The sequence below is a fragment of the Microcebus murinus genome, chromosome 8 (genome assembly GCF_040939455.1).
Source record: "Microcebus murinus isolate Inina chromosome 8, M.murinus_Inina_mat1.0, whole genome shotgun sequence".
Classification (NCBI taxonomy): Eukaryota; Metazoa; Chordata; class Mammalia; order Primates; family Cheirogaleidae; genus Microcebus; species Microcebus murinus.
In genome coordinates this window covers 52,496,995-52,519,582 of record NC_134111.1, presented here as the reverse complement: position 1 = coordinate 52,519,582, position 22,588 = coordinate 52,496,995, and the positions used below count along the sequence as shown (strand labels likewise).

The following is a 22,588-nucleotide window of genomic DNA, read 5'->3' as shown; positions in this document are numbered from 1 at the left end:
TATTTTCTAGAGTTCATGTTATTCCACTGTATAAATCTGTCCAAGTGCTTCTTACTGTGGCTTGGATAAAATTTGAACTCTTTCTTCTAGCCTGCAAGGCTCTTTGTGCCCCAGCCCCTGTTGGCCACTCAGGCTTCATTTGCTGCAGACTTCCCCAAGACACATGGATCTCTGTTTTTGAACTTGAAGCTCATTCCCACCTCAGGGCCTTTGCACTTGCCAGCCCTCTGCCTGAAGTGCCTCTTTTCCTCACCTTTCCATTTCTGGCTCCTTCTATCAGGCCTTAGCTCACATGTCACATCCTCAGAAGAGCTGTCCCCAGACACCCCATCCATCCTGGCCTCTCCAGGTACTCTTGAGCTTATCAGCCTATTTTAGTTTATTTTTAGTACATATAACTCTCTAAAAATATTTATTAACTGGTTCATGTTATCACCCTCCCAAAAAAAATGTAAACTACAGGAGTGTAGGATCTTTTCCATTTCATTTATTCTTCTGTCTCTAGCATCTAGAATAATGGCTGGTGCATAGTAGGTGCTCAATAAACATTTGATACATTAATTAGCTCATAATTGAGGCGGTAGATGGTAACTTTTTTTTTTTTTTTTGAGAATTACCTTGGGTTCCAAGAGATTCTAGGGTGGGGGTTAGAAATTTTCCATATTTTTGGTTCCCCCCGGCTCCTCCCTTTGTTGAACCAGAGCAGTCATGGAGCTGTTCTGTCCTGCCAATATTGGTGGCAGTTGACCCAGTGAGTAAAATGGTTGTGTAGTTGCCTGCTTCTTTACAGATGAATTCCTTCCACTGGTGTCAACCCTTTCAGTTAAACTTTGACAGTTTCTTTTTCCTTTCTTAGTTTTTTCTTACAGCAGTCAAAACTCTTAAATTCTATTTTCCCACCGTTTCTTGGGCATTTCTTTTCAAAGAGACTAGGTAAGCCCTCACATAGGGAGATTTATATTGGAATAACTTAAGGTGGCTGAATTTTATTTCAAACCAGAGAAGTACAAGGACCAGAGGGCAGAGATGGTGATGGGGACAAATGGGCATCATTAGCAAAAATCCCATCCCCCAATGCCATCTTGTTTTTGTCCTCTCATAATGAATAGGGATCTCTCCAGAACTCTTACCAATTTCATCCTGGTTCTTGTCTGTACATGATGCTAGGAGATCTCTCCAAAATCCTTTTGAAAGCTGATGGGTTGTAGCCCTGGGACTAGAAGGTAAACAAGAGAGCTGTGGTCTACTCCTTTGCCTCCAAGAAAGGCCACACAAAACACAATCTATATAAATAATGGACACCTAGATTTCATAGCACTCTGAGAAAGAATTTCCAGTAGCTGGGAATGTACTCGAGCTCTCTGACTTCTTTAGGGTTCCTAATTTCCTACCTGGATGTTTGTTTTCCTGTTCTTCAGACTCGGGAGGAAGCCGACCACCAGTTCTGCCACCGGGAGGAAGAGCCATGTCCGCCAAACCCTTCTCGCCCCCTGGCGGCCCGGGGCGGTTTCCCGTGCCTTCTGCGGGCCACAGGAGCGGCCCCCCGGAGCCGCAGCGGAGCCGAATGCCTCCCCCGAGGCCCGACGCGGGCTCCAAGCCCGACGGCATCCCCCCGCCAGTGCCTAACACGCCGAGGCCCGGCCAATCAAGCCTGCACAACCGGGGGTCCCCCGCAGTGCCCGGCGTCCCCAGGCAGCCCAGCCCTGGGCCTGCTCCTCCGCCGTTCCCCGGAAGCCGAGGCGCAGCTTTCGGAGGGGGCTCCATCCGCCAGGCTGCCTCGGGCTCCTCCTCGCCCTTCTCCAACAGGCCCCCGCTGCCCCCGACCCCGAGCAGGGCCGTGGATGACAAGCCGCCGCCGCCGCCGCCCCCGATGGGCAACAGGCCCTCCGTGCACAGGGACGCGGTGCCGCCTCCCCCGCCCCAGAACAGCAAGCCCCCGGTGCCTTCCGCCCCGCGGCCTTCCTCCTCGCAGGCCCCGCCGCCCCCGCCGCCGCCCTGCAGGCCTGGCCCTCTCCCCGCGCCTCCGGGGTCCGGCGGCAACGACGAAATCCCAAGGCTGCCGCAGCGGAATGTGTCCCTCACCTCGTCCGCACCGCCCTTGCCTTCCCCGGGACGGTCGGGTCCGCTCCCTCCGCCGCCCAACGAGAGACCCCCTCCTCCCGTGAGGGACCCGCCTGGCAGATCAGGTATGACGAGGCGTGGGGCGAGTGGTCTGCCTAAGACCCAGCCTGTGACCCTATGAGTGAATGGAGTCCAACGTGTATGATTTCACGGTGACCTCGTGTAAATCTCTGAGCAAAGTGGGATCGATTTTTATTTTAATTTTTTGAGACAGAGTCTCACTCTGTTGCCCAGGTAAAGTGCCATGGCGTCAGCCTAGCCCACAGCAACCTCAAACTCCTGGGCTCAAGCGATCCTGCTGCCTCAGCCTCCCGAGTAGCTGGGACTACAGGCATGCGCCACCATGCCTGGCTAATTTTTTCTATACATATTAGTTGGCCAATTAATTTCTTTCTATTTATAGTAGAGATGGGTCTCGCTCTTGCTCAGGCTGGTTGCAATCCGCCCGCCTCAGCCTCCCAGAATGCTGGGGTTACAGGCGTGAGCCACGACGCCCGGCCTGCGATCGATATTTCTGTTCACGTTTTAGAGATGAGGAGACTGAGTAACCAGTAAAGTTAAATGGTTACAAGCTAGTTCATAAAGAAGAGGCTGGAACTTCGATCTTTGCTCTCTGAAGTTGCCATTCTGCTACCCTGCCTGTCTAATGTGAATTTCAGTTGTCTTAATTGGGAAACTAAATTCCCATCTCCTGCGGGAGGACTCCAGTTTTCCAACAAGAGGAGCAGTTATTTAAGAGCTAATGAACTTCTCCTATACTCTCTCTTCGTTTGGTAGACTTTGAGGCCCCTTCCCTGCTCATTAAGGACACATGTTAAAAAGTCTGTTTTGCTCTTTAACACCTCTGGTACATAAGGCCCTTGGAGAATCAAGTAAAGGTATAGACCTTCTCAGGTAAGGTATAGAAGGTATAGACCTTCTCTTTATAAAGGTATAGACCCTCTCTTTAGAAAAATGCTCATAGGCATAAACTCAACATTTGCAAGCAATTTCATGGATTGACGGGACTGCGAAAGCCAGGGTTGAGAAACCTTGATCTGAGGGAGGAACATTGAGAGTATGAAATGAAATGTGAGGATTGCCTGGAGTTTGTATTCTCCTAATTATAGCAGGCATTTTTAGTGGAACACACTCACTTAATTCATTTTACAGTAGTTATTAATGGATTCAGTAGAACCATCTACTTTTTAAATTTAATCTTATCATACGTTCATACGTACCTCATCATGTCTGGAAATGGGGCTTTTTTTTTTTTTTTTTTTGAGACAGTCTCACTCAGTTGCCCGGGATAGAGTGCCTTGGCATCATCCTAGCTCACAGCAACCTCATACTCCTGGGCTTAAGCGATCCTCCTGCCTCAGCCTCCCAAGTAGCTGGGACATTTTTTTTCTTTAGTAGAAGTTAACTAACCTTTGCTCCTGTGACCTCAGGAACCTAATAAACACCATTCTTTGAGCTTGATCACATACTACAACCACCCAGGGAACTTTAAAAACCATGGGTGGCTGGATCCCTTCCCGGGGTTCCTGGTATAATTGGTCTGGGGCGCAGACTGGGCATCTCCCCAGGGATTATAATGTGCGCCAGAGTTTGAGAACCAGTCCTTAAACTGCTATGCCATTGCTCTCCCAAATGGATGAATCAACAGATTAATCTTCCCCAAAATATGATAGGCTGCAACAAAGAACATTTATTGTTTCTCTTGATTAGATAAGTCAGACCTGTTTAGTATAAGAATACCAAAAATTAGAGGGGGGGAAATGGGCATTTATTGAAACCTTAAAATCTGTAGCCCCATAATATGCCAAAATAAAAAAATAAAAAAATAAAAAGAATACCAAAAATTATAAAGAAAATTAAAATCATCTATAAACCTACCACCACCACCATCCAGAAATAATCACTGATAACATTTTTAATATATCCTTTCCATCTTTTTAAAATGCATGTATATACATTTTTATAAAATTGGTATCACACTGTGTATATTGTTTGGTAATTTTTATTTAACAATATTTTATTAACATTTTCTGATATAATTATTCTGACTTTTAATAGCTATAAAATATTAGATCCTACAAATGTACTTTGATTTATTTGACCAGTCTCCGCACTTGGTCATATGGGCTGTCTCTGGCTTTTTTTCTGTTGTAGATAATTCAGTGAAACATCCTTATAGCTGAGTATTTGTGCACATCTCTGTGTATTTCCTTTGGATGAATTCTTAGGAAAGGACTTTCTAGGTCGATGGGTGGGCAGAGTACACTATGGATTTCATAGGTACTGCCAAATTACCTTCCAAAAAATTCCTACTAATTTACATTCCCACAAGGAGAGTATGAGATATCAAGAGCCATCTATATTTTGAGACGTTGTTTGGCATCATTGTTAGGGGAGTGGGCTTTAGAATTTGATAGATTTGGAGTCAGATCCCAGCTCTTCCCCTCATTACCCTCCTGACTTGGGCTTTTTAAGCTTCCCGAACCTCTGAGGCCTTCCTTGTCTGCTGTCCCTATACCTCTCAGGGTCGGTATAAGAATTGAATGCAACAAGTGTATATAGTGGTTATCTTACTTCCTGGCATGTAGTTATGTTCGATAAATGGTCATTTTTATTGTTATTCTGCCAATGGGAAATGGAAATCTGCTTTCTTTTCTGTTGTGCCCGCCAGGGTCTTGGAGCAGGTAGCCACAAAGTTGGAGAGTTAGGAACATGAGCAGAGATGAAGATCAAGTTACATTGCACCAGGCCCTTAATGTTGGAGGTCTAGTTCCTGTTTAGTGACAGCTATGTGGTTGTGTTACCAGTGAAGTTAAACCCACAGCATGTGAGACACTTTTCCTCCAATAAATCAACTCTTGTTGCCTGGGACTCCAGCAATGACAAGCAGTTGGGGCAATAAATAAATACTCCAGGGGGGCACTGAAGACTCCTGGAGAGACCACCCATGGCTGGGCAGTGCCTCCATCGAGTGTTTGAGGCAAGACTTTCTGCCAGGGTTGTTCAATGTAAGGTTCCTAGCTGGATTCTGAATCTGTAGCTGATGAGATATTTATATGTGTAAGACACTGTGTTTACGTACAGTGTCAGCATCTTACAAATGGCGCACACTGCTGAAGATCAGGAATACTTTCTAAGGCCATTTTGATTTACACAAGAAGATGCTCATGTCTTTGGCTTTATTTTTGTTGTTGTTTAATTTACTCACTACCCAAATAGCCTCTGCATTTGGAGGATGGAAAAAGCAAGACTGATTTCTTTTGAATTATCAAAAAGAATTTATTTTGACTTTTTTCTTAGGAACTTAAAAATTTCTAGTTAAACCCTGCCATGGTTTCTAGTTAAAACATGGTTTCAAATATTTACATAGTACTTTCACTTTCTGTTTGCTTTTTGACTAATTGCTCCTGGCATCAGTGCCATGGGAAAGGTGACTATCTGGCACTCTTTTATAAACAGGAAACCGAGTTCTATAAGGTAGCAAGCCTGTTCGGGGTTAGGACCCACATTCGCATTTATAGCTGTGGACGGATGTTGATTAGCTATTTGTCACTCCCTGTGTTCATCTGCCTCCCCAAAGAAGAGGAACCAAAAAGGAACTCCTACTGCTCTCAGAATGACTGGGATTTGGTTTCCTGATGCCACTTCTGCCTGGAAACAGATCACATGCATCATAGAAACATGCTTGTATAATTAGCAGTAATACTGTGCATTTAAAGAACTTAGTTCTTCTGAAGAGCTAAAGTAACTTTGTAACAATCCTATTCTTTTTTTATTAATTCTTTCATCATGTCACAGTAATTAGATCAATAGCTCTTTAAAAGCATTATAAAATGTTTTTTAATTATACAGTTGTCAGTATAAACAGATTATTACCTGTTTTCAATTTTACTGTATCATCTCCAATCTCAATACTAACTCAAAGCCAAAACAGCAATTTAGCTATTAATGTACACTTGTTTTACACATACATGTGTACCTATGTTCACTTTTGTGCTCGTATGTGCTTACTCATTTCTCAGCTAAATCTCCTACCAAGTCTCCTCCATTTCTCCCTAGCTAAAGGCCATGTGTCCGGCAGGCGCCCGTCACTTGTACATCGATGACGACCATGATGGTAGCGATGTGGGACATAAGGCGTTGCACTAAGTGTCCTCTCTTCTTTTTCCCCAGGCCCCCTCCCACCGCCTCCTCCAATAAGCAGAAATGGCAGCACGTCGAGGGCGCTGCCCGCCACCCCGCAGCTGCCGTCCAGGAGTGGAGTGGACAGTCCCAGGAGCGGGCCCAGGCCCCCCCTCCCTCCCGACAGGCCTGGTGCTGGGGCCCCTCCCCCGCCCCCACCGGCAACATCAATTAGAAATGGCTTCCAAGACTCTCCCTGTGAAGGTGAGGTGCGAGCCCAGCTCCCTGAATGGTCAGTTTGTTTTTGTGTGTTGTTTGCTTGTCTGAGTTAACATTTCTTGTTCCATCATTGTTATCACACTACACCGCATTGATCTATCTAAGCATTTTAGAGCCCACCATGACTTCAAAACAAAAATAATAATCCACATCCCCCACTCCCCCAAAGGGCAGATCATTTTTCTCTGACCTGTCCCTTGTTGGAGTCTCATTTTGCTTAACTTTCCAGAGATTCCAGAATTCTGAAAAGAAACATTTTTTGTAGCTTGCTTTCTTCGTATCTACATTTCTGAACAGTTGGCTCTAGGTAAGAAGCCCAGTGGCCTGCAAATGCTAAGCCACTTATCTCTTCCACTGTTACCAGAGTGGTCCTAGTTTCCCCTGGGCCCACTGGTGGGAGGAAACGGGTTCCCTACCTTAGTCCCCAGCTCCTGAGAGGGACTGGCTGGGTCCTCATGACTCCAGTGAAAAACCACTTTGCTTTCATTTGCAGGCCAGCTTTATCGATGCGCCCAATCAGTGACATTTGTCGCACTTCCCGCTTTTCTGTAAACTTCTAGGCAGAAAACTAAAACTGATTTGTGCCCTTCTCTCTGTATTTAATTCTGTGCCTTTCATCACATAAGTCTTCACAGCAGATTGTCTGTCACTGAAGATACTGTTTGTTTCTCCCCCCAGATGAGTGGGAAAACAGATTCTACTTCCATCCGATTTCTGATTTGCCACCTCCAGAGCCATATGTACCAACGGCCAAAAGTTATCCCAGTAAATTGGCAAGAAATGAAAGCCGCAGTGAGTATTTCTACCAGGGCTTTTGAAAGATTCATACTTGAATAGCCTGAGGTACACTCAAACTACATAGGAAATCCAGGCCTCTTGTGTTGAGTGGGGTAGAGAGCCCCATTTGGAGCCATCTAATAAATTCTGGTAAAAGGCCAGGCACGGTGGCTCACACCTGTAATCCTGGCACTTTGGGAGACTGAGGCTGAGGAGAATTGCTTGAGCTCAGGAGTTAGAGACCTGCTTGAGCAAGAGCCAGACCCTGTCTCTACTAAAAAATACAATAATTAGCCAGGTGTTGTGGTACACGCCTATAGTTCCAGCTACTCAGGAGGCAGATGCAGGAGGATTGAGCCCAGGAGTTTGAGGTTGCAGTGATCTATGATGATGCCACTACACTCCAGCTTGGGCAACAGAGAGAGACTCTGTCTAATAAATAAATAAACAAATTCTGGTAAATTCTCTTTCCACATGCAGAAAGGAAATGGAGATGCCCAGAATGTATATGAGAAATGATTATTTGAATGCGTCATTATAAGCTCAAAATACCTTTGGTTTGCTAGTATTAAATGTTACTATTCTGCTTCTTTGGATAATCTTCCCCTATTTTGATCTTCCTAAGAAACCACAAGGAGAGTCATTTTCTATTCCCACTAGTTTAAAGACTGGCAAAATGTCTTATTAATTATAACAAAAACTCACTGTAACAGACCTGATCTATTAAATGTATTGTAATCATAGCTTTACAGAGCATTCCCTGACAATTGTCAGTAAATCTATAATCTCTTCACATAGCATAACAGATATTTTCATTTTATCAGGTTCTCTTCCGATTTTTATCTGTATAATTCTGAATTTATATATTGTTATAATGACAGAGTGTGGTTTTTTTGGTGGTGGGGTTTACATAACATTGCTTAGTAAACACTTCCCCATTTTATTACATGGTTTTTATTTCAACATACAATAATTTACCATTATTGGACATTTTGATTGTTTTTAGACCTAAAGTAGTCTTAGCCTCAGAGCCAAATTCCCAAGCCAGAAATATGTGGAGAAAAAGTGTGTGAGCGAGTTAAATAATGATGACAACATCCCTAGCCATAGCCTATTCCCTAGCAGAGTGCCTTACACACACAGCCTACGGATTCTTTCCTAATGCAGTTTTTAAATAATTTGGGGTTGGTTGGTTCCCCACTTTACAGAAGATTAATATCAGCTCAATCTAAGGCCAGTTAGGAGCAAACTGAGCTCAGGGAGAAGTGACAGATGGCAGTCTCAGGGCAGAGGCGGGGGTAAAGGCACAGTTGTGCTATGCAGTCCAGCTCGGGACAGTACCACATGTTTCTATTGGACTAAGTCACATTCAGTTAATAGACTCAAATTGCACTTTGTGACTCTGTAGAAAAATTCAAAGAGTTAGGAAATATTTGGGGAAAATTTCCATGAACGAATGCTAGCAGTAAACAGAATGTTGCTGCTTGAAAGGAAAACTTTAATTCCTGGAAAAATGTATATATGTGGAATACTGCATTCCTGGATAATACCTAATTATAATAAAGGATATAACTATAATAATAAAATTATCATACAAGAATTGGTGGTTGAAATTTTTGGTGAAAAGTCTTCGCATAGAACCAAGATCTTTGAGTGTGTGGGGGTGTGTGGGGGTTTTCATCAGAAGAGCAGAATAGCTTCTATCTGCCTGTTTTTGTTCCCTTTTGGGCATTAATAAATGAATTCACTTTAAGGAGTTGTTCATTTATACTCAAAATATATATAGGTAATATAATATGATAATAATATAATATCCTGACTTCTTATAAGCATTCTTAATCTAATTTAAATATTATTTGTATCTTTACATCAATAACAGAACCATCTTCCCCATACCTTCCAGATTTTTAATTTGGTAGCTGCGCATATTCCATCCCCCATCCTCTTTAATACTCGGGTAAGCAACTTGAGGGCTGGAACTATGTCCTGCTCACATCACATCTTCCTTGAGTGGTGCAGAGCCTGAAACATAGTGGGCATTTAAAAATATTTCTTAAATTGGTGAATTAATTTCCACTGCCCACCAACCTTTTTTTTTTTTTTGTATATTTGCTTTAAATACTTCCAGCATTAGGCATGTTTAATATTTGATAATGATAATGTTCATCTGTCTAACAAAAACAAATAAGGTACTATCAACTACCAAGTTTTATTCTGCTCCTGTAGCTGCCTCCGCCTCCAAGCCCACAGCTTGGGAGGGTACCCAGACAGCCTGAGCAATGTAGAGTACACGTGGAGCGCCCCCTAATCACAGCTTTGCACGAGGCCAGCCCTCACTTTGCTGACACTTGTGGCATGTCAGCTGATGGTCACGGCTCCATGATAGATGGCTGGTTTGCATCCAGATGAGTCTTTGCTCAGATGCCTGCCCAAGAAAATACTTGGTTGGGATGATGAGAGGAAAAGGCACCTCCTCCAGTGTTTTCCTCTAACTCCTCTCCTTGCTCAGAGATTTTGTTCTGTCTCATAAATCCCTACATAGAGTACTAGGGTTGCTGTCAAGATGCCTTCCAAAGAATCTGCTAGTGCCAGCCCACTGCATCTCAGAGCAGTGGTCGTAGCAGATCTACACGACTGACATGTGCCCCTGGTAGACCTGCTCACAGCATCTGAGCACCTGACTGCATGCCTAACCCCTGTTACAGCTTCAATAAATGTGGATGTGAATTTTTTAAAAATGTGAATGGGTTTTAAACCTGGTTACTATGCAATGATAGCCCACAAACATGGATAGCTTTTAAAAGATCACGTCAACATCAGAGTGAGAAGGCAACACATGGAATGGTAGAAAATATTTGGAAATCATATATCTGATAAGGGATTAATATTCAGAATATATAAAGAATTCCTACAACTTAACAACAAAAAACAACCCAATTAAAAAATGGGTTGAGGCCAAGCCTATAATCCCAGCACTTTGGGAAGCCAAGATAGGAGGCTGTCTTGAAGCCAGGAGTTTGAGACCAGCCTGAGCAACACCACAGTGAGACTATGTCTTTACTAAAAAAATGTTTTAAATTCGCTAGGTGGGGCACCATATGCCTATATTCCCAGCTACTCAGAGGGATCGCTTGAGCCCAGGAGTTTGAGGTTGCTGTGAGCTATGATCTGCACCACTGCACTCCAGCCTGGGCAATAGAACAAGACCCTGTCTCTTAAAAACAAAAAAGGGTGAACACTTGAATAGACATTTCTCTGAAGAAAATATACAGATGGTCAATAAGCACATGAAGAGATGCTCAACATCACTAATTATTAGGCAAATGCAAATAAAACTACAGTGAGATGCGGCTTCATACCCATTAACATGGCTGCTATCAAAAAAGCAGTTTAGAATTTAGAAGATACCTAAATGCCCAACAAAAGGGGATTGATGAAATAAATAAAATATAGTATAGCCATACATTAGAATGCAACATGTCATTAGTAATTATATTTGCAAAGAGTAATGACTTTGAAAGATGTTCAAACATGTGTATGATCCTATTTCTGGAAGAAAAAAGGGAACTGTTTCTAATGGAAAATGTACTCATAATGTTATTGGTTATCTCTGGGCAGTGCAAGCATGAATGCATTTTTTGCTTTGTTTTGCTCATCAGTATTTTCTAAATCTAGAATAAAAACACACTATGTTATAACAGGAAAAACATTTTTTTCTGAGATAGGGTCACACTCTGTCACCCAGGCTGGAGTGCAATAGCATCATTATAGCTCACTGCAGCCTTGAACTCCTGGGCTCAAGTGACCCTCCTGCCTCAGCCTCCGGAGCAGCTTGGACTGACTACAGGCACATGCCACCACACCTGGATAATTTTTCTATTTTTTGTAGAGATGGGGAGAGAGGGTCTGACTATGTTACCCAGGCTGGTCTTGGAACTCCTGGCCTCAAGCAATCCTCCCACCTTGGGCTCCCAAAGTGCTGGGATTATGGGTATGAGCCACAGCACTCAGTGAAAAGCATTTTTTGTACAAGCTCTCAGAAGCCAGTGGCTGGTCATCCTCTACTAATGTTTATTCAGATCGTTAGGTGCTTCCTCCTCTCACTTCTCCCGTCTCATCTGTGGGGCACACAGTTAGCTTACAGCCTGGGTCATGGGGGTGAGGTAGTGAGTGCCTTTGCAACCATCCCTGGGTTCTACAGTGAGCACATAAACTTCCTAATCAAAAGTATATTTTGTCTGTTTTTTTACTCAAGGTGGATCCAACCGAAGAGAAAGGGGTGCACCACCACTTCCTCCCATTCCGAGGTGATCTCTGCCTGCTCCTCTCTGCGCAAGCTGCAGAGCTGCTCCTGCCGTTGCTATCGAGAATTGCACACCCTCCACCCCCTTTCTCCCTTGTCCCCTTCATATTGGCAGGAGGGAGGAGTGGGGGTGAGTGGGGATATGCGTGTACAGGGGTGGGAATCCAGTAGAGAAATGCACCTAGCTTTTTATATTGTGTATATTCCGAGAGCAATTGCTTGCTTCAGCTACAGCCTGCCTGTGCTGGCTGCTGGGGGGTTGATAGGCTTTTGTGGCAAGTAGGCAGAGATGAATTGTATCCCAGCTTTCGATCAACCAAATTGGAACATTCACTGCTTATTTGCTACAGACTGCAATTATTAAAATCCCTGAGAGTTGTCTTCTTCCATGCCTTTTTCCGCATGCTTGGCCTCCTGTCTGTTTCCATAAACCACAGACCACCTAAGCACGTTGCTGAATAAAGGCTCACATGAAAACTTGTGCAGTTACAGGATGTCCAAGCTTTGGCAGTCAGAGGTACCTATGCTCTAGGACAGAGCTGTCCAGGAGAAATATAATGTGAGCCCATATACAACTTTAAAATTTCTGGTAGCCATGCTTTTTATAAAAAGGTGCAAAGAAATAGGTGAAATTAGTTGTATTTTATTTAACCCTATGCATCTAAGACATTATCATTTCAACCTGTAATCAATATAAAAAATATTAATGAGATATTTTACATTCTTTTTTTGGTACTAAATCTTCAAAATCCAATGTGCATTTTACACTTACAGCACATCTCCATGAAAATGTGACTAGTCATGTTTTATATGCTCAGTAGCCACATGTAGCTGGTGGTTACCATATTGGACAGCACAAAGGTTTGATGCAAACACCTCTTATTTTTGCATTAAACAAAAAAGGCATGTTGAGCTTGAGCAATTCAAGCAGAGACTAAAAATAAAGTTAGGACCCAACACCTTGTTTGACAGGCAGCTTGACCTTAAATTTTGCTCCCATATTTTCCCTCTTCCCTTAATGTCTGTGTACAAGTGTTGCTTCACAGTCCCAAGGTCACAAATCGATCTAGAACAGTTTACAGTCATGTGGAATAAAGCCATTGGAAGGAAACTGAAAGCCTGTTGGGGCTTCCCGGCTCAGAACCACTTGGTTCGTGCGCTGACTTGTCAGTTGGACTCCAGCCTTCACTTCTCTCCAGCTCAGCAAGCCCCTGGGCTGGGAGAGGATAGCAAGGCTTTGCAGGAGGGGGAGAAAGTCAGAGAAAGGTATCAAATCAGAAACATGGAAGAAGGGAACAGACTTGAGTTGATGGGCAATCCTCTAAAACTCTAAATCCGATGTTTACAGGGTTGAGTGTTGAATTAGGGTGATTGCTAGTGGGCATTGGAGGGAATTTGTTTTGAGGCTATCTAGGAGAATCATGTGTCTTGGATCTATGCAAATAAAGTTCTGCTAAAGGACCATAGGGAAGAGCCAGCCTTGCCTTTTTTTATATGATTTTGTTTACAAAATTTTACTGGGACTTTTAAATCTAGCTGTAGAGTTGGGAAAAAATATTTCCACTTAGATGTTTTATGCGGTTGATTATGTTTAAAATTACCATTACTTAATTTTTAAAAGCACATGACCATATATATATGTATATCTACCTAAACTTTGTATCATGGTTTCAGTGTATTATTCGTGTATTACTGGGAGATGCTAACAAGAAATCAATCCAAAGAAAAATTTGAAAGATGCATTCCTATTTATAGAATAAATAATTGTTTCATTTATATAAAAGCAAACAAACTCAGAGTTCTAATAAATGGGATGTCTAATAAATTATGAAGTTACTGATTTGAATATATTGTATTTTTATAACTTTCCTTACCAAAGTCCTGGGCTCAGTACATTAGAAAACTTGTTGTTTCCCCTCTCCTTTGCCATTCATCTACCTTCCATACAGTCATTTGGGGCTCTTCACCCCAAGAAAATCAAGAAATATAAAGGTGTAACAAGCTTGGCAAAATATTTTGAAAATTTTTTTTTAAATCTCTAGCATTTTGATAATTTAGCAGCATCATTTTATTTTTGATTCTTTGATCTGACATCAACAGTAATAAAAAATCTCTATGATCAAGCCTAATGACCCACTTCACAAAAGATGCAGTTTGGCCTTACTAGCAAATATGGTGGAGAAAAGTCCGACCCAAAGAAAGCTCTGAATTTTATAAGGGGTAGTAAGAAGTGGACAACTTCCTTCTGTATCTCCACTTTGCAGGTACCATTCTAAAGTATGAAACAGGGTCACAGGTTAAAGTTGCCATTTATCCAGAATAGAGATGTTTTAGAATGTATCTTTTAAGTGAATATTTCATTAATACACCTACACTCTTTCTCTCAAAGTTAGAAACCTAATTACATCTTAAACTTTGAATAAGTTCTATGCTAAAATCTTCAACTATAGCAAATCACAGAAATGAGTGTTTTCTTCCTTGAAATCAGAGCTTATGTGTGTGTTCTTTTCCATAAAATTTCCAGATAAATATATTCAAGATGCAATACAGTATTTTAACATTCACATATCATTTTATATTGAAATGTATTACAGTATTAAAATTCAGTGTTCAGTATTTATTTCACTATGCATTTTATTTAGTAAAAGCTAAGAAAAATGTTTAATCCAATGGTGCCTTTGTGATTTGAAAGAAATCAACTTTTTATGTCTAAGTAGCAGATTATTTGCATATTTGTAAAAACTGTTAGGTCTTTATATTTTAACTTGTAATACCAATTTTGTTATTTTAGTAGCAGAAATGGAGTGATTGTTAAAGTGCCCAGAAAATTTTTGGCATGAAATTAATTTTTCCTTCTTTATAGTCAGGGACTATAGAGGAAGAAAAAAAATGTTTTCATACCATTGCACTATGTAAACAGACACATTTTGGTATGTATGTCATCAGGACAGTGTAAATGGTAGGGTAGAGTCTACCCTAGACATCTGCGTCTTTGTAAGTTAGCCAGACAATAAATAAAAGCAGAATGATACCGTGTCAACTGGTGGCTTTTCTTTAAGTATTGTTTATGTAAATTTAAACAAAAAAGCAAGTGTCTGTTTTCTGTTTTATACTGTGTGAAAGAAAGGTAAACTAAAAAAAAAAAAAGGGAAGTAAATATTCATTGTACCTACTTGCTAATCCTTTCTTGTTTGTTTTTTCTGAAAACCTGCACCTTAGTCAAAATCTGTTTGTTTACTTGAGGCAGATGTTTCTCCTCTGAGATGGACAGTGGAAGCGATGGGAGATGAAATTAGAAGACTAGCATGGACACTGATACATATAGGAAAGGCCAATGTGAATTTAGGAAGGCTGATAATTTTTTAAATTATCTACTGTGTATGTGTGTTTCTACCCATCTCAATATGGCACAATGGTTAAGAGCTCGGGAAGAACTGGCTCCAGCCATTACTTGGAAGTTACTTTGCTAAATCTCTTTTCTCATCGATAAAGAACTATCTTATAGCACTAATGTGTACATTAATTGAGGTAGTGCACTCAGCATTTAAACCTGACAGTGTAAACACTCAATAAATGATATCCACTATGAGTATGAAGTAGGAAACAAATATTTACATAATGATCCCAGATTAACTGGAGCCAAATTGACTAGAAGGGAAATCACTAGTGATTTTTAAAGGAAAGAAGCCTTTCCTTTCCTTTAAGCTCCTAGATAGAAAAAATATCCGTATGTGAAATGCAAAGCAACCTCTAAACAAGGGTCACCTCACAGGCTGGCAATCCCTATGCCCCACAGGCCTGGAAAATGAAAATACTTGTTGGTTCAGTCATCAAAGAAGTAGTATTAGGTTCAATTTGAAATCACAGAAATTAAGGGCCAGAAAAGAACCTTATGTATAGGGCAACCTTAGAATTTATGGTCCCCAGTGGAACACTTTTGAGAGTGGAAAGGGTGCTGATTATAGTTGCTGTGACACAACAGGCATAAACTGGGGCTGCTCTGGCAAACTGGGCCGTGTGGTCACCCCACTCAGAGGTCATCAACCCTCTGGTCTCACAGATGAGCAATTTAAGGCCCCAAATGACATACTACGCCAGACAAGTCTCACTACACCACGCTCCTGTCTTCATAGTCCTTCCTACCTCTATCTGTCACTGTTCTCCTGTATCTTTCACATTTGCTGCAAAGAAAATGCCAAACAAGAGGTTGCAGAGTCAGAATAAGCCCTATCCTCACAAACCTGGATGTGGATCTTGACTCCACCTCTTGCTACCTGTGGGGCTATAAGCAAGTTATTTGAGCTCTCTGAGCTCTAGTTTTCTCAACTGCAGAATGGTTACAAAGCTTACAGATGTACACATATCAGGCAAAAAACCTGGCATATGTTAGGCACTCAGGAAAGTTAATTCTATTTCATTTCCTAATCCTTTTGCCATCAAACCTAGGCCATGTTCTGGAAGGAACTCAAAGGCAGTCAAAGATGCCTGATAAAGTTTAAGGGCAGAATCTTTAGGCATAAAAATTGCTTTCTAAACTGGCTTAATGTGTCCAAACTGAAATCATTGATTCATTCATCCATTCAATAAAATTTTACTGATTTTATTTTTTCCTTTAATCTCAATGGGTGAATAACATTGATTTAAAGAAATTTTGTAAACCTACAGGAAATTTGGGGGGAAAATAGTATTTGGAAAGATTTTTGATGCCAGTAAGTGATGTCTTTTTGGTTTTGATATATTTGAAAAGTAAATTCAAAGATCCCCAGTTCTCTAAACATCCCAATTAATAGAAGGCTTCTCGGGTATATGATTGTCATCAGTCAATTTAGAGTGACCTCTACTCCCCTGTCTTCCCTACAGCTTCACTTTCCTCCACCCTGAACACTTGGCATTTAACATCTATCTCTGGAGCTACATTTAGCCTATACATATTTCTCTTACTGGTAAATGTTTAGAAATGTCCTAACCATCAACATTATAGCACAGGTTCCTTTGTCTTAAAATGTTGCTTCCATTATAATAGAGGTGCTATTTTATCCTCAAGGTCATTTATCTCAAGTTTTGGGATCCCTCATTTATTGGGGTGGGTGGACTTCTAATTAGATTCTCATTTCTATATATCTACTTTTTCATTTGTGATTTTATGTTCTTTTTCTTAAATAGGGCACCTTCAATTGTCTAAAGCTTCACGCCTCACAAAATCCGGATCTGTCCTTGCATCATAGCCCTCTTCAGCTTCTGATGCAGACCTCAACCCAATGAAGGTCTTAAAAACGTTCTTAAGCGCGGTGGCTCACGCCTGTAATCCTAGCTTTCTGGGAGGCTGAGACGGGCGGATTGCTCAAGGTCAGGAGTTCGAAACCAGCCTGAGCAAGAGCGAGACCTCGTCTCTACTATAAATAGAAAGAAATTAATTGGCCAACTAATATATATAGAAAAAATTAGCCGGGCATGGTGGCATATGCCTGTAGTCCCAGCTACTCGGGAGGCTGAGGCAGGAGGATCGCTTGAGCCCAGGAGTTTGAGGTTGCTGTGAGCTAGGCTGACGCCACGGCACTCACTCTAGCCTGGGCAACAAGTGAGACTCTGTCTCAAAAAAAAAAAAAAAAAAAAAAAACGTTCTTAAGCTACCAGCTCCCCATCAGTGACATGAGGATCTCAGATAGATATAAGAAAGTTGTAGTATTTGCCTCCTTTGTACTCCTAGAATAAGCTATAAATATTTCTAAAATAATAGTCATTGCATTGCCCACATTGTATTAAAGTCCAAGGCCCCACAGTGCAACCCATCTAGGAAAATATGTTTGACCTTTGAGGTGCCTGGAAAACAAGTCTGGATGTTATTAGATGTTGAGCTCAAATTCAGCTTGAATTTTGGCCAGTAAGATGCCTGCCAGAACACCTGGAATATCCATCAGGGACTTAAATATGTTTTAGTCATAGGGACTCTCACCCTTTTCCTGTTTTCTGTCTTTCTTATTAAGTTGTGGGTGACACATCAAAATGCTGCCTATTTCTGATTGGTCCCCGAAACAAATAGCAGCAGATGATTGGGAGAACCCAAAGCCTTTATGGAGCTATTGTACTCTCTGAGATTCATTTGTACCTCTACTCAGTCAAATCATCAACAAACACTGCTTGAGGAACTACGTTTATTTAAGCACTGGGAATATAAAGATATGAATTATACAATAGGAAATTGTAAGGGCTAACCCTAGAACAAAGGATGTGAGTTTAAATCCTAGATCTAACAAAAACTTCAGCCAGTAAACAACCCACTCTGCCACTGGTTATGGAATGAGCCTCACCACTGACACAGGCTGTTTGGTTGGCCATGTGCATGCAAGAAAAATTCCCCCTTCATGCTGTTCCTTTGAGATTTACTCTTGGAGAAAAGGCATGGATAGATCCCAAATGAGGCCGCCACAGGAAAATGGAAAACATCTAACACAGTAGTGAAAACAGTCACTTTATACCATCAAGACACCTAATTTACTTACCTAAATAACAATACTTATATGTTGTCTTTATTTTTCATATAACCACCATTAATCATTGATCACCTACTATGTACTACAATTTGAGCTAGAGTCTTTGCAGATATTATTGCACATGTTAATACTAATCTTTGTGTCTTTACACACAGAGGAATCAAGGCCTGAGTGGATTAGAAATTTGCCTCAAGCCACTTGTCTTGAGTAGATCCAGAATTCAAACTCAAAACTGTCTGAGTGAATTCGAATGAGGAGTCATAATATCATTCTCAACTTTTCATTTGTCAATTTAAAAAAATACTGACATTTCAGAAAAGCAAGAACATTTTAATAAACCACGACAAGGGAAAACCTAATCTTAGCATAAAAGATAGCAAGCTCAATTGAATAAATAGAGTTTCATGGAAACCTCACTACTGTGTCCTTATTTTCCTCACGGGGCTATGGACCGGCTCTGTAATTACCACCTGGGTGCATTGCTTCTTTGGTTCTTTACAGTTTGGGGTAGGGGAGGGTGGTTATAATCCCTGCCTTGAAGTTTTAAAAGGAGCATTATATATCTGCACGTTTCAGGACATCGTATCAGATAGCTGCTACCTTTTAAGGGGATCTCAGATGTCATTTCATTAAGCAGTTACAGATTTCTGAAAGTCCCCATGTTAGAGTTAAACTGCAACATATCTAGTTAACTTGCAATTCTGTGTACCTCCTTGCCTTTGTACTGTCCATGTGGCTCTCCTAAATACTAAGTAACAGGGTGTGGCCTCCCCTAATAGCCAGAAGTAAACCTTGTGTTCTTTGCCTAAGTCATACAACCCAGCACTCATTCACAGGGGTAGTGGGGTTAGAGCAAAAAGACGGTCAAGTTCAACGAAATTGAAATAAGTGGCTTCACAGCTTTAGAGCGTTTTTATATAAAGTACCTCATTTGTTCCCCACAGCAGCCCTCTGAAGGAGGAAGAAATTGATCCCCCATGCTACAGAGGCAGGGCGAAGGCCCTGGGAAAGGAAGTGACTCAGTCAAGACCTCACAGCTTCTGGATGAAAGGGGGCTGGGGTTAAACCCTTCTCTGTGTTAGTCACACTCTTTTCATTGCATTTTTTAAATCTTATTGTTTTCAATCATTTGACAAATATTATTAAGCACCTTCTTAATAATGAGAAGGGGCTGGGAGCAGTAGTTCCCACCTGTAATCCCACACTTTTAGGGACTGAGGTGGGAGGATCACTTGAGGTCAGGAGTTCAAGACCAGCCTGGGCAACATAGCAAGTCCTCATTTCTATAAATGATTTAAAAATTAGCTGGGCATGGTGGTGCACACCTGTAGTCCCAGATACTCAGGAGGCTGAGGTGGGAGGATCTCTTGAGCCCAAGAGTTTGAGGCTGTAGCAAGTTAGGATCACACCACTGTACTCCAGCCTGGACAACAGAGCAAGACCCTGTCTCAAAAAACAAACAAACCAATAAAGAAAAATAATAATGAGAAGGCATGAGGTAAGCCTAACTGAAGGTATGAATGTCAGTGTTGCATAATGCCTGTGTTCAGGGAGCTTATGGGTCTTGAGGGGGATGCTGAGGCAAGGACACAAATAATTCTAGAAGTAGGCAGAATGTATTAAGTGTTTTTCAAAAGCCTGAAATAGTGCATCATGAGGATCCAAGGAAGGCTCAATTCCTGTGCAACTGGTTGAGCCTATTGCTTCACACTCACATGCTTTGATCTCCTCCCTCTGATTTAGACTAGCAGTGTTCCTCAGAAGAAAAGTTAAGAATCAACTAGAGGGCTTGTTAAATGCAGTTTCCTGGGTTCCACCTCAGACCTATCAAAATAAAAATCTCTTGGAACCCAGAGAATTTGTATTTTTTAACAAGTTTCAAGGTCATTCAGATGCACATTCAGATTTCAGAATCACTGTTCTAAAAGTTTTGCCCTTTTACTGGGGCCTTTAAAAGAATATATTTGTAAATATAGAATGTATAAAATAATATGAAGATTAAATCACCAAGATGGTATTCACTTTTTGTCATATTTATTCACTCCATTTAACACTGCCCCATGTGTGCTGATTCATTAGAATGCTATTTGTCCCTAAAATGCTTTCCTTCAAAAATGATCTATCATGGCTAGGTGTGGTGGCACATGCCTGTAGTCCCAGCTACAGTCCCAGCTACTCAGGAGGCTGAGGCAGGAGGATCACTTAAGCCCGGGAGTCCGAGGTTGCTGTGAGCTAGGCTGATGCCACAGCACTCTAGCCTGGGCAACAGAGTGAGATTCTGTCTCAAAAATAAATAAATAAATACTAAAAATGATCTATCAGATGAACCTTACTAAGTGAAATAAACCAGTAAAAAAGAGAGAGACAAATACCGTATGATTTCATTTTTATGAGGTATTTAAAGGAATCAAATTAATAGAAGCAGAAAGTAGAATGGTGGCTGTCAGGGGCTGAGGATAGGAGGCAAAGGGGGCTTATTTAAAGGGTATAGCATGTCAATTTTGCAAGAGATCTGTTTCACAACAGTGCGAATATACTTAACACCACTTAAAAATAGTTAAGATGGTAAATTTTATGTTATGTGGTTTTTACCACAATAAAAATTTAATATTATCTATATCCATCACCAAATTTGATGATACATGCCCCTCACGCTGCATGCTACCTCACCCTGTCTGCCAAAGAAGGACGGTGTAGCCACGGCACTGCAGCACTGTGCGCTGAGCGCAAGTTCTGCTCTGTCTGCCTGAGTTGAGTGTGCTTGCAGTGTGTGGCCCTCACCACGCCACTTTCTGGGGAGTCCTGGTAAACAATTTTGTCAAAATCTGATACTGCAGGTTCTGCCATAAATAAATATAGAAGAGTATCATATTGGATGTGAAGAATCTTTAAGCAGCTCATGATGAAATGAGAAAATGAAGTCTGGGTAACAGGGGAAGGACGGACAGGGGACTCAGGAAGCCTTTTGACTTTGTGAAGGGTATCCCAAACATCCATTCCAACCAGACTGGATGGACCATGATGACTGGTAATGGAAAGAAACTGTGGCCTGGGGCACACTGTGACCTCAGGAGATTTAAAGAGAAGAGAAAAAGCCACTGAACAGGAATCTGGACTGGTGATTTGGCTAAAACAGCCTGTTCAGCTGGGCTCCCTCTTCAGGAACACATGGCCCCTGCAGTTAGCAGGGAGTTCCCATAGAGCTGCCGGCCTGGTAGCCAGGGGAAAATAGTTACAATATGCTGGAGCACTGACTCTCAAACCTCACAGCAACACCCGGAGGGCTTGTGAAGACAGAGGGCCGTGGTCCTGTACCCACTGCTAGAGACTGTGATCCACTAGCTCCCGGGTGAGGCCGCAAATCGGCATTTCTAGCAGGCTTTTAGGGTGATGCTTGATGCTGCTGGTTCTCACACCACACTTGGAATAGCTCTGATCACTACCTACAATAACTAAATCATTTTCTTTATATTAAACTAGTATGTAGGTATAGCATCTAACTTAAATATGTTGTCCATAATTTGCGTTATAGTTGAAGAAACTTAGCTGAGGAAAAGAGAAAACCATTTAGTATAGCATTGTACCCAAAACGTAATGATGCCTTATAATTACCTAATACTCTCCCTTTGACCATTAATCACATCTAGTGATCTTCTGTTGTTACTGTTTTTGCCTTGCCCACACATTATGGGGTTTGGAGTGGAATCCAAATGTTAATAAATGTTAATATGAAATTTTAAAAAAATCAAACCAAAACAGCAAAAAGCATGAAAAAGTAATTCATGAAAGCTGACAAGCCTTCACCTTTAATTATCTCAAGGTTAAATAATGATCAGAATTTTTTTAGGTGAGGTACTTATGTTGCATCTTGATGTTTGACTATCATATAAATATAACTGTGCTATTAGGCTCTATTTTTCATTGCAGATGAAATTGATGCATCTTTGTGTGGTGTAGTCTGACATAGTAAAATTGTTACTCTCTAGGTAGGATATTCATAAAAATGTAATTATCGTAATCAGAACAGTCTTTAAACTCATGAGCAGGGACTGCCAGATTCGTGATTGGCAGTTTTCAATCATTTCCCATATAATAAAAAAACTTCTTAAAGCAGCCTGGGGAATCATTAATGTCTTACAGAGGGAAACTGCTCTGATTAAAGAACAAGGGGTGCTGGGAGTTGGTGATTAAGAATCCAAGTTGGTCTTCTCTGCCTGGCTTCGGGCAGGACTGGACAGAGACTTTTAGCATATTTCATTCAGCTTACTCACCAACAGGTTTAACAGCAGTGCTGTTTACTGGAAGAGGCTTCGAGAAGAAAGAGATCATAGCAAGACCACCCTGAGTGTCCAGTGTTCTCGATGTCCCAAATGCTAGCTTAGGCAACATGCTTAATACATTTAGAGATGCCAGAAGCCATGGCATGTTGGTGGATTAAAGAAATACAAGCCAACAAAATGAAGTCAATGGACTTAGATTTGAAGAAGAGAGCAAT

At 41.4% G+C, this 22,588-nt stretch overlaps 1 protein-coding gene across 3 annotated transcripts in view; it reads left to right on the top strand.

Moving 5' to 3' along the window:
• The window catches only part of WIPF1 (WAS/WASL interacting protein family member 1), a 116,683-nt gene extending 102,041 nt beyond the window's left edge, over positions 1-14,642 (top strand). For all 3 annotated transcript variants that reach the window (XM_020288375.2, XM_076005659.1, XM_012753389.3), the window contains 4 exons: positions 1,419-2,186; positions 6,295-6,507; positions 7,201-7,314; positions 11,555-14,642. In XM_020288375.2, the coding sequence (XP_020143964.1) occupies positions 1,419-2,186; positions 6,295-6,507; positions 7,201-7,314; positions 11,555-11,610 (1,151 nt within the window). In that variant the 3' untranslated portion in view covers positions 11,611-14,642. The remainder of the gene's footprint in view (positions 1-1,418; positions 2,187-6,294; positions 6,508-7,200; positions 7,315-11,554) is intronic.
• Positions 14,643-22,588: the final 7,946 nt, after the last annotated feature.